Source organism: Hevea brasiliensis, chromosome 15 (genome assembly GCF_030052815.1).
Source record: "Hevea brasiliensis isolate MT/VB/25A 57/8 chromosome 15, ASM3005281v1, whole genome shotgun sequence".
Classification (NCBI taxonomy): domain Eukaryota; kingdom Viridiplantae; phylum Streptophyta; class Magnoliopsida; order Malpighiales; family Euphorbiaceae; genus Hevea; species Hevea brasiliensis.
The window spans coordinates 74,324,304-74,334,620 of NC_079507.1; the positions used below are offsets into that span (position 1 = coordinate 74,324,304).

Sequence of the window (10,317 nt, forward strand, 5' to 3'; positions counted from 1 at the left end):
TCAAACAAATTAAATGACCATCTTTATTTCACATGATATATATGTAAAAGGAATAAATATATTTTTGGTTACAAAAGGGAGGAAAGAAAACAACTAGCTTAACATTGGCCTCTCGGAAGACATGATCAAGCTCAACATTCCAGTCTTGAGCAAGCATATTATTGATGAAGATCGCTAAACGTTTGATACGATAGAATACGTAAACTCACATAAAACAAAAGAGATATTGAATTTGAAGATGTTTTCTTCATATATAAAGGCAACACCCTCAAGAATTCACCACCCTACAGTTCTTCCTGATCTCTCCAGCACTTCCAGTAAGCACTTGGATGGATCCCATCCTCTTCATGGATTGAGAAAATTCAGTGAAGAACTTGCCTGAGTCTAGCAATTGATCGACGATACTGCTAGAGCCCTTGTCAGTGAGAAGTGCAGTATCTGATTGGAAAAGGCCTTCTTTCAACTTGAGGATTTTGTAGTAATTGTTGTTGAAAGACAAGGGGGTCGAGGGGTCCATTGGAACTATTGTTGTGTTATCTGCTAGACTTCGGCATTTTGTTTTCAAGAAAGAAGCATAGGTTGAGTTCAGAGAAGGGTCTGCGTCACCTTTTCCTGTGAAGTTGTATAGCCTGTTGCTGAAGAAGTTGCAGTGTCCTACCCCAATGGTGTGTCCACCTTACCAAACATAATTAATATATATTTAATGTCAAATTTTTAACCAAAAAAATGTTTGTCTTAGGAAAGAAATCAAGGATTAAATAATCAATCCACAAATTAACTTAAAAAAGGAGTTATTTTTTTATAAGAAAAATGATTTTTATTAATACTAAGATGCCAAGAAAAATTTAGCATGATTCGCCCAATGACACTCTAGTCAATAGGTCTCTCCAAAATCTCAATCTTGAGCAATACATGCTAAGTGAAAAACCTTAAACAAAAGTGAGTATCAAGCTTATAGGCAAAAGCTTCAAATAAAAAAAAAAAAAAATTTATGTCTCTAACACCCGCTCATACATGAATATTTTCAGGACTTGAAGTGAGAACAAGCTATATATGCCTTGCACTAGAATGTTTAATTAATAAATGAGCACCATCGATCATAAACCTTTTAGATCTTTTGGCCTAAGACATTCTAATATCATAATAAAAAAATCTCTCAACTGCTTAAATTTGTAGGTCATCATAAAAATAGTTTTAGATATCTGATAGTACCCTAAAAAGTTAATTTTGAATGCATAGATCGAAAAATATCAAAACATTAAATATTACCTGATAAGACGACAAGGTCATGCACGGTTAGGCTTTTGTTGGCAAACGAATATTTTCAGGACTTGAAGTGAGAACAAGCTATATATGCCTTGCACTAGAATGTTTAATTAATAAATGAGCACCATCGATCATAAACCTTTTAGATCTTTTGGCCTAAGACATTCTAATATCATAATAAAAAAATCTCTCAACTGCTTAAATTTGTAGGTCATCATAAAAATAGTTTTAGATATCTGATAGTACCCTAAAAAGTTAATTTTGAATGCATAGATCGAAAAATATCAAAACATTAAATATTACCTGATAAGACGACAAGGTCATGCACTGTTAGGCTTTTGTTGGCAAACGATTGTTTGAGAAGGGTGAAGTTGAAGAAAGGTGAAGGGATGTTGGAGAGAGCCTCTGACACTCGAGAAATTTTTCCATCTCTTCTACCGGTAGGCACTTCCCAAATTGGCTTTTTAAACTGGGCGCATTGATCGACCACAGTAACAAAAAGCAATAAATTGTATTAGTTGTTAGGGCCAACGAAACCAATTAATGGTAATACTAATTCCTGGAATGATCACACTTACTTGGAAGGAAACAGAATCTCTAGCGGCTAAAGCAACAATATCTGCGCAAGAAACCACTCCAGGGCATGTCTTCTCTAGCTGGGCCTTTACCTCATCTATCACTTCAAAACCTCCTAGAGATAGGTTTGGAGTTGCTGCCTTTTCTGCTGTATTATTTGGCGTGGAATCCAGCAATATAGAAGCATCACAACCCTGCCAGAACAGCACAAAATAATAACACAAAATAATAATTGAAAGACGTGAATTCAAGTCTTAGAATATTGAAAAGAAATATTTATTTACTCTAACAAAACAGTCGTGGAAATGCATCCTTAGGAACTTGGCAGGCAATGTTGAATTGCTTGCAACACGCTTCCAAATGATACTCCTCACAGTGTTCTCAGCCTGTGGACAAGTATCCTTGTAAAAATTTTTCCTCAATTTCCCTCCATGGCAAACTCCTATTTCAAAAGCTAATGCAATAGTGATCAAGCAGAAAATTGAGATAGTCCTCATTTTTCTTTCACTAAGCTATCTCTTTTGTTTTGCACTACTGCAAAGCTAACATAGGTCTAGGCTTCCTTATATAGACACTGAGATCAAGTTGTCTTTTACCAACTAGCAATATACTAGTCCTTCCTTGCTTGGTGCCATGCAAGCAACATTTAAATTAAAAGATTTTGGTTGACTTGTGTTTCTTATCTTACTGTAAAAAAAGGTGTGAATCCATTAGGGTTTGATGAATAGTGTAGTTTAAATAATTAGGATTTTGATGATATAAATTGCATAAATCAGTTTTATAAATATGCATGGATGACACGATCTAATTAATTAATAAACTTACCCCCTTTTTTTTATATTGCTCCAATGTGGCTTGCTATACAAAAGAAGATGCTCACTGTACCGTTCCAGAGCTAATATATGGTTTAAATCCATTAAGTGTGGTTGCTCCATTACTATCATTTATGTAGAAACAATGCTTAGAACAAATTAATGAAATCACTTGATTAAATTAAGAATTGCAAGGTTGGCATCCATAGCTGGAATCAATCATTCATACCAAATAGTTACAATTTCTGAGGTCCCCACGAACCGACATTTGTGATTAATTTAGGCAACATAGATGTAGAGAAAAGCTAATTAATTTTGGGACTCTTGGTTGGTACTTTTTAATTTAATATAATATATGGTTTGTCATTAATCACATGCATGGGAGGCTAATTTTAGAATTAATAACTTAATTAAAGGAACAAACACATGGACTTGTTGAACTAATCTCCATATTATAGACTCTTGATTCCACCGGATGATATTATACATATGCATGAACCCTAGTGACCGTAGTTTATTGTTAAAAAAAAGGGAGAGAACACAATTTTTGTCAAAGTCAGCTGTTCTTATACATATAGGAATTGTGCAATTCATGCAAATTATATATATTTATCATCACCTTAATTATATCCTTAACACCTATTCTATTGATTTATAAACCCACCGCCCTGTGATCACGTTCAAAGAAAGACATGATAATATAGAAGGCTACTAGGCAAGCTATCGTTGGATAATATTGCATTTCATGTCTGAATAGAGAAATTGCTAACTTGATGAATTATTGTCTCCCCCTTTTTTCATGCATTTATGAGGATTTCAGGTAAGATTATAAAATTAGGGAAATTTTTGTATATATTTATGAGATTTATATATTTAATATATGAATCTCACTATATATCTTATATATTAAATTATGATAGATAAAATTTGGTAGAAAAAAATTCATGAAATTATTTTAAACTCAACTATATAATAATAATAAGTTATATATATATATATATATATATATATATATATATATATATATATATATATATATATACACAACCGTTCATGTTTCCAACTAAGATCAAATCTCACCAAAGCAATTCAACAAAATACATAAGCATAGTTAAATAACGAGTTGTCACTCAAACTCGAGGCTCAGACTCAGAGAATAGAGCTTTTGGCTGCTCAAAAGTATGGCAAAGGAGAATGTCTGAGTCTCTGAGTATGGCAAAGGTCACCTGATCACACCGGCCAATAATAAATATGCAGATTGTTCTTCTTCGCTCTTTCAATAAATTTTAGCTTATATATATATATATATTACACATGCAGATGAGGGTGATGACGTGGTTGAAAGGGTTTTGGGGTGAGGTGGATAATGAAGCTTTTTCCTGGAGGGCCATCAAGACGAGGAACCAGCATACTTCTTTGATATATACGCGAATCTGAATTGATCATCAAATGATGAAGATACTCAGTTATGGTATTATTCCTCGCTGCTTCCTTCCCTTTGTTTTGGCAAAGCAACGGAGGTCGTAATCTGTATATTTTGAGTTAATTATACCGTATCATTCTTTTGGAACAGATGAAAAATTTGAGTTAAGAGGCCTACCCAGTTATTCGCAAATCCAAGTGGTAATTTTTTTATTGAAGAATGAAGAACGAAGAAAGAAGTGAAGGGCAGATGGAGAGCTTGAGTAAAGAACGAAAAAGTGAAGAAAAGGCCAGAAGTCTGAAGGCATGAGGAACAAAATAATTTGAAATATTAATTTTAATTTTACTAAATCTAAAAATATATAATAATTACTATATAAAATAAATATTTTCTAACACTTGATATTCGACTCAGGGTCATTATAAAAAGAGGTGGGAATTAATTAGCAAGCAAAAAAAAACATTAATTGCTAGAAATAATTGAAGAATTTAGGAAAATCTTTAGCAAACTTGTATCCTAATTGGTTCTAAAATCTACCAGAAAGCAAGTAAAATAGTACTAATAATAAAGAAAAGTAATCAAAAGACTAAACAATTAATAGAGAAAATAAAATCTATGGGTAACCTACTGCTAGGCAAGTTTCCCAAAAGAGCCTGTCCTCCATTTGATCCATGACCTCCTTACTCCACTTAGTACCAGCCTTCGACTCCTCTTCTCCATTCTCAGCGGACGTATACTCCAAGCCCTTAACTCCCAACCACATCTTGCACCTGCACCAATTTGGCTCGTCATGGCAATCTTTATTAGCTTCGTCAAAATCACTACAGTCTTGATCATCAACACCATCACAATCAAAAACTTCAACCAAACCTTCTGCATCGTCACAGCTGCATGACTCGGCATCTTCATCATCATAATCACAGGCCATAATCACATCCTCGCACAGCTTCAAGAGTTCACAATCTGCCTCAGAGTCTGCGCTGCCCTCGACCAGAAGAAAAGAGGAGACATCCACCATTGATCCATTCTTGTTCTTGTCCATTACGGTTCTATTATTAGCCTTTGCTTAGGTGAATATCATGCTATCTTTATTGCTTGTTGTTTATTAAATACTTTGTTAGCAAGTTCCCTGTTAAATAGTGTTGAGACTACACCGACTAATTTCACCTTTTGGGTTAAAAGGTGGTAGGTTCTTGCTTAAGACTCCAATTTATTGGTGGGTTTCATGTCATCTTCTAGTCTTGGTCTTCTTTAGAGAGCAACTAGACCTTTTTTGGTGGACGCTAAGTCATATAATATTGGTTTTCCCCCTCTTTATTTCTTATTGCTTATCATCATGTAAATCAACGTTACTCCAACGCAGCAGCAGCAAAACCATGTGTTAGTATTGGATTCTAGAAACCATCATTAAAGTCAAGTATATGAATGACTATGTCCATAACCATATTTCTCAGCTATGAATTAGAAAAAGGAGATGTGTGACTGTACAGTCCCCACCTAATTTTAACTTGTGCTTCATTAAAATCCAAGTTTGATAAGATGACGAGTTGTTGTGTTTAGACCAAGACCAACCTCCCTGATGCTAGGATGACTTAATGTTTGCGACTATATGTGGATACTGCTTACTCGCTCTTTTTCTAATGTATTTTGACTTGTACATATATAAGATGCAAAGTAGCTTCAAGACGTGGGAATTGGTAGGTGATCCCTCTCGGATGCTGAGCAATTGTGACTCAAGTTCATCGACTTGTTAAGAAAGATTAAACTCTGATTAAGGTCTCCATGTATTGTTATTCACATTTAATAAGCACCATTTTTGTGATGCCATACCTAATTCTCTAATTTAGTCATTATCTCAATAGTAGAAAAACTATATTGTATATGCGTACAAGTTACTAATGATGTAAGATCACATATCTGTCATTAGGTTAATAATTTAATAGTTGAGCGTTTAATTTATAATTAATAATAAGATTAAAAGTTTAAATTTATACTTTTAAAAATTTCAGGTGTATTTAAAAAAAAAAATACTTTTTCTCAACTAGTTGATAAGATTGGTAAATGATTTTATATCTTTTAAGTAAAGTCGAGTATTCAATCCTTATTAATGAATAAAATTTTCGCTATAAGCACTTTACCTCCATGATAAGCATTTTTAGTACGAGTAGATTTAATTCAATGGGCTAAAAAATCAATTTTTGTTTTTTACTTTAAGAAAGAAAATAAAAGAAATTTCTGACCCAGTAGGCACCTTAGAAGAGTGGGATAATTATAAAGTTGCCATTAGCTCAATTGTGTTGTTTCACCGAAATGGTTCATCATGGGCAGGGTTAGCCTAGGTTATACCGACGCGTGCTATAAATCACTCATTCTAAGGTAAAATGATGTTCATTGGTGACTCCACCAGCAATATGCTTGATATCAAGTGTGGACTAGCCACTAATGTTGTCTCTGCTCCATTAAACTCACCTAATGCATATCCATCATTATACTAATGTTGTCATATCCATGTCATGAACAACATTATCTTTGACAACACTGCTTATGTTTTAGAAGCTAAAGAAAAAAAAAAAAAATCAATTGGACAAAAAAAAATTAAATATTTTTTGATTGATAATTATATTTAAATATTATAATTTTGAATTACATATTTTAATTTTTAATATTAAAAGTAATTGTGCTAAAAAAATTATAATTAACTGTAAATTATTTTTTGACTTTTTTTTATCAATCAATATTTCAGATGAGCAAAATTCAAAATCTTAAAATTCGGTTTTTTGAGATTTTGATTATAATTACTCTCAATATTAAAGATTGAGCTATATAAGCTAAAATTAGAACATTTAAATATAATTATTCAATAAAAATGTTTGGTTTTTTCCCTTTAAAAAAAAAAAACATAAAATTGGTTGCATTTCAATATAAAAGGGTTTTATAGCATATATTAATTCGGATCAATGAAAGGCCCAACAATAATGAGCGGACTGAATATGGCAAAAGAAATTAACTAGATGGGCCATGATCCACATCAGGCTAGATGCCTTTAAAGTTATCAACGCCATGTCGTTTTAATGACACTTAAATAATCGAATTTCGTTAATTAACGACATTAAACATTTGCGTTTTAGCCAAACGATGCCATTGGGAGCTGTTAATTATCAAATTCGAGGCGACATGCTAACGGCGTGTCGTTATTAAGGAACAATGTCAAGCATGCACCTCATCGGTCTGACGAACTCATGATTGAATTTTGGAAAATATCTTCAATATCATCAATCCATGAAGGATTTTTACAGGCTTCAAATGGAATGAGATGCACTCTAATTTGTTTCAAATCACCTCCAGGATTAATACTCTAGCAAGATCAGGTTGTATCGTACACGCTCGCAAACTGTTCGATGAAATGCCATACAGAGATACGGTTGCTTGGAATTCAATGCTTACTAACTATTCTCATCTGGGTCTTCATCAAGAGGCTCTCTCTCTCTTCCAACATATGAGAACCAGCAATGAAAAACCTGATCACTTCACTTTCACTGCAATTTTAAGTGCATGCGCGGGTTCAGGCTCCCTACTAAACGGAACCAAAATGCATGCTCTAGTCATCGTTTCAGGATACCAGTCTTCATTGGCAGTCAATAACTCCCTTATAGATATGTATGGGAAGTGTTTGAATGCTTTTAGTGCTGGTGAAGTTTTTCAAGAATTGGATGATATTAATGAAGTAACATGGTGTTCGCTTTTGTTTGCATACACAAATTCTGGTCAGTTTAATGCGGCAAGGGAGGTTTTTAATTTGATGCCTACAAAGGTCGATATTGCTTGGAATACAATGATTGCTGGTCTTAGCCGATATGGTGAAATTGAATTTTGTTTGGATCTGTTTAAAAAGATGCGACAAAGTTTGTGTGAGCCTGATCAGTGGACTTACAGCGCCCTTGTAAGTGCTTGCACTGAATCATCGGAATTCTTATGCGGTTGTATGTTGCATAGTGTCATTATTAAGAATGGTTGGAGCTCTGCAGTGGAGGCAAAGAATTCAATTCTGAGCTTTTATGCTAAACTTGGTTCCTTGAATGATGCTATGAAAGTTTTTGAACTCACTGGAATACTAACGCAGGTGTCTTGGAATGCTATCATTGATGCTCATATGAAAGGAGGAAACATCCATGAAGCATTTCTCATGTTTCAGCGCCTGCTGGAAAAGAACATTGTTTCATGGACATCTATGATTACTGGGTATGCCAAAAATGGGTACGGAGAAGAAGCTCTTAGCTTCTTTGCTGGTATGGTGAGCAATCACTTGCTTCCAGATGATTTTACGTTTGGAGCTGTCCTTCATGCGTGCTCAAATTTGGCAGTACTAGGAAATGGAAGAATGATCCATGGATCTGCCTTTCGCCGTGGTTTCAATAATTATGTGTATGTTGGCAATGGCTTAGTTAACATGTATGCTAAGTGTGGAGATTTAGATGGGTCAATTCTGGCATTTGATGATATTTATGAAAAAGATTTGGTCTCTTTTAATGCTATGTTGTTTGCATTTGGGTTGCATGGAAAGGCTAACCAAGCTTTGCAGTTATATGAAGATATGATGGCATCTGGGAAAAAACCTGATAAAATGACTTTCATTGGCTTGTTAGTGACTTGTAGTCACTCAGGGCTTATAGAAGATGGTCGTGAGCTTTTCGAGTCAATGAGGTCAGTTCATGGGCTTTCCTACGAGGCAGATCATGTGGCATGCATGGTGGATATGCTTGGACGAGGTGGCTACTTAGCAGAAGCAAAAGAGTTGGCTAATAAGTATTCAAAAACAGGTTATATTGAGGCCAATTCATGTGAGGCTTTGCTGGGAGCATGTTTTGCACATAGTGAAGTAGAAATGGGGACCTGTTTTGGGGAGGCTTTGAAGGTTTTAGAACCTGACAAAGAGATGAGCTATGTGCTGCAATCAAATTTATACTGTGCTAGAGGGCAATGGAAGGAAGCAGCGATGGTTAGAAAGGCAATGGTAGATGAAGGGTTGAAAAAAATGCCTGGTTGCAGTTGGATTGAAGTGGGAAATAAGGTGACGTCTTTTGTAGCAGGAAACTACATCCACACATGGAAGAGTTGTGTAAGATATTATACTTCCTGGAGTTTGAAATGAGAAATCCATGCTTTAGTGATGGTTGTAATTGATTGAATTCCAAGTCTAATTTTCAGTAATTACAGAGGTGAAACCAAAGTCGGCTTCTTTGTAAATATACCCTCACAAGACCCGCACAACCATCTTCTGTTGAAACATGGAAGGATCAGTTAGTGGCTAAAGGTACGTCACTCAAACTCTCTCTACTTTTCTAATCTCTTATTTTCCTAATCTCCAACTAAGAAAAAAAAAGTATCTTTTGAAAAGAATGGATGGGAGAAAATCACCTGTAATTACTGGTTTAATGTCTAATAATTGTCTTATATAAATTTAAATGCATTCTTTGTTGACATTAATCAAAATGAGAAACTTTAAGAGGGGCTTCTTTGACGAATCCTTTGAATCTCATCAACCCACCAACAATTTTCGTAGAATAGTCTAATTGAGTAATCTCTTGATCCGGATGTCTCAACACTCCATTAATTTTACATTTTTTATCGCTCGTTGTTTATTTAAAATTCAAGTTGTTAAAATTAAAAGTTATATAAAGATCAAGAATTACTAATTAAAACAATTTTATTATCGTTTATTGACTTGAATTTTTTATTTTATTTTATGTGCTTTTAATAAGTTATTATTTTAAACAATTAAAGAGAATTTAAAATAAATATATTTATTGATTTCGAATTTTTTTTATTTTTTATTTTTTTAGTTTTCTTGGATTATAGTATGTGCCCATAAAGGCTTTTTGGCTTGAGTATTTATTTATTTATTTATTTTAATAAAAGGTAAAAAAGGAAAATTTTAATTATTAATTATTGTGAAACTCGTTTACAATCACGTAAAAATAAATTTATTGTAAGGAACCATATAAAATGTTAATATTTTTAAATTTTGTTTAATGAGATCATGCTCTTCCAGTATGTACTCCTCCTCAATTGTACTTTAAGGAGTAAATGAAATTTTGTGAGTACCAATTACATTCAACGGTAATTTTTATTTGGCAACGGTGTTAGTATTTAGCGACGGCACTTAGCTATTCCGTCGACAAGATAAATTCATTATTTTTCTGATAGTTGTGGCACCGCAAAACAAATCGTCGCTAAATGTTC

General features: G+C 33.8%; 3 protein-coding genes across 3 annotated transcripts; 1 reads left to right on the plus strand and 2 right to left on the minus strand.

The window, feature by feature from the left end:
• LOC110670932 (peroxidase 24-like) lies at positions 1-3,462 on the minus strand. Its single transcript, XM_021833252.2, has 4 exons — positions 2,127-3,462; positions 1,845-2,036; positions 1,570-1,735; positions 1-675 (listed from the first exon to the last, which is right to left on the minus strand). Exons 1-4 carry the CDS (start codon positions 2,337-2,339, stop codon positions 269-271), a joined length of 978 nt encoding a protein of 325 aa, XP_021688944.2. The 5' UTR covers positions 2,340-3,462; the 3' UTR covers positions 1-268.
• A 496-nt stretch (positions 3,463-3,958) lies between these two features.
• Positions 3,959-5,294, minus strand: LOC110670931 (uncharacterized). The gene is made up of 2 exons (XM_021833251.2): positions 4,706-5,294; positions 3,959-4,182 (listed from the first exon to the last, which is right to left on the minus strand). Exons 1-2 carry the CDS (start codon positions 5,117-5,119, stop codon positions 4,129-4,131), a joined length of 468 nt encoding a protein of 155 aa, XP_021688943.2. The 5' UTR covers positions 5,120-5,294; the 3' UTR covers positions 3,959-4,128.
• A 1,915-nt stretch (positions 5,295-7,209) lies between these two features.
• Positions 7,210-9,321, plus strand: LOC110670875 (pentatricopeptide repeat-containing protein At2g36980, mitochondrial-like). The gene is given in 2 exon segments (XM_058137019.1): positions 7,210-9,167; positions 9,170-9,321. Coding segments are annotated over 2 exon segments (1,866 nt in total). The 5' UTR covers positions 7,210-7,390; the 3' UTR covers positions 9,259-9,321.
• The last annotated feature ends 996 nt before the right edge of the window (positions 9,322-10,317 follow it).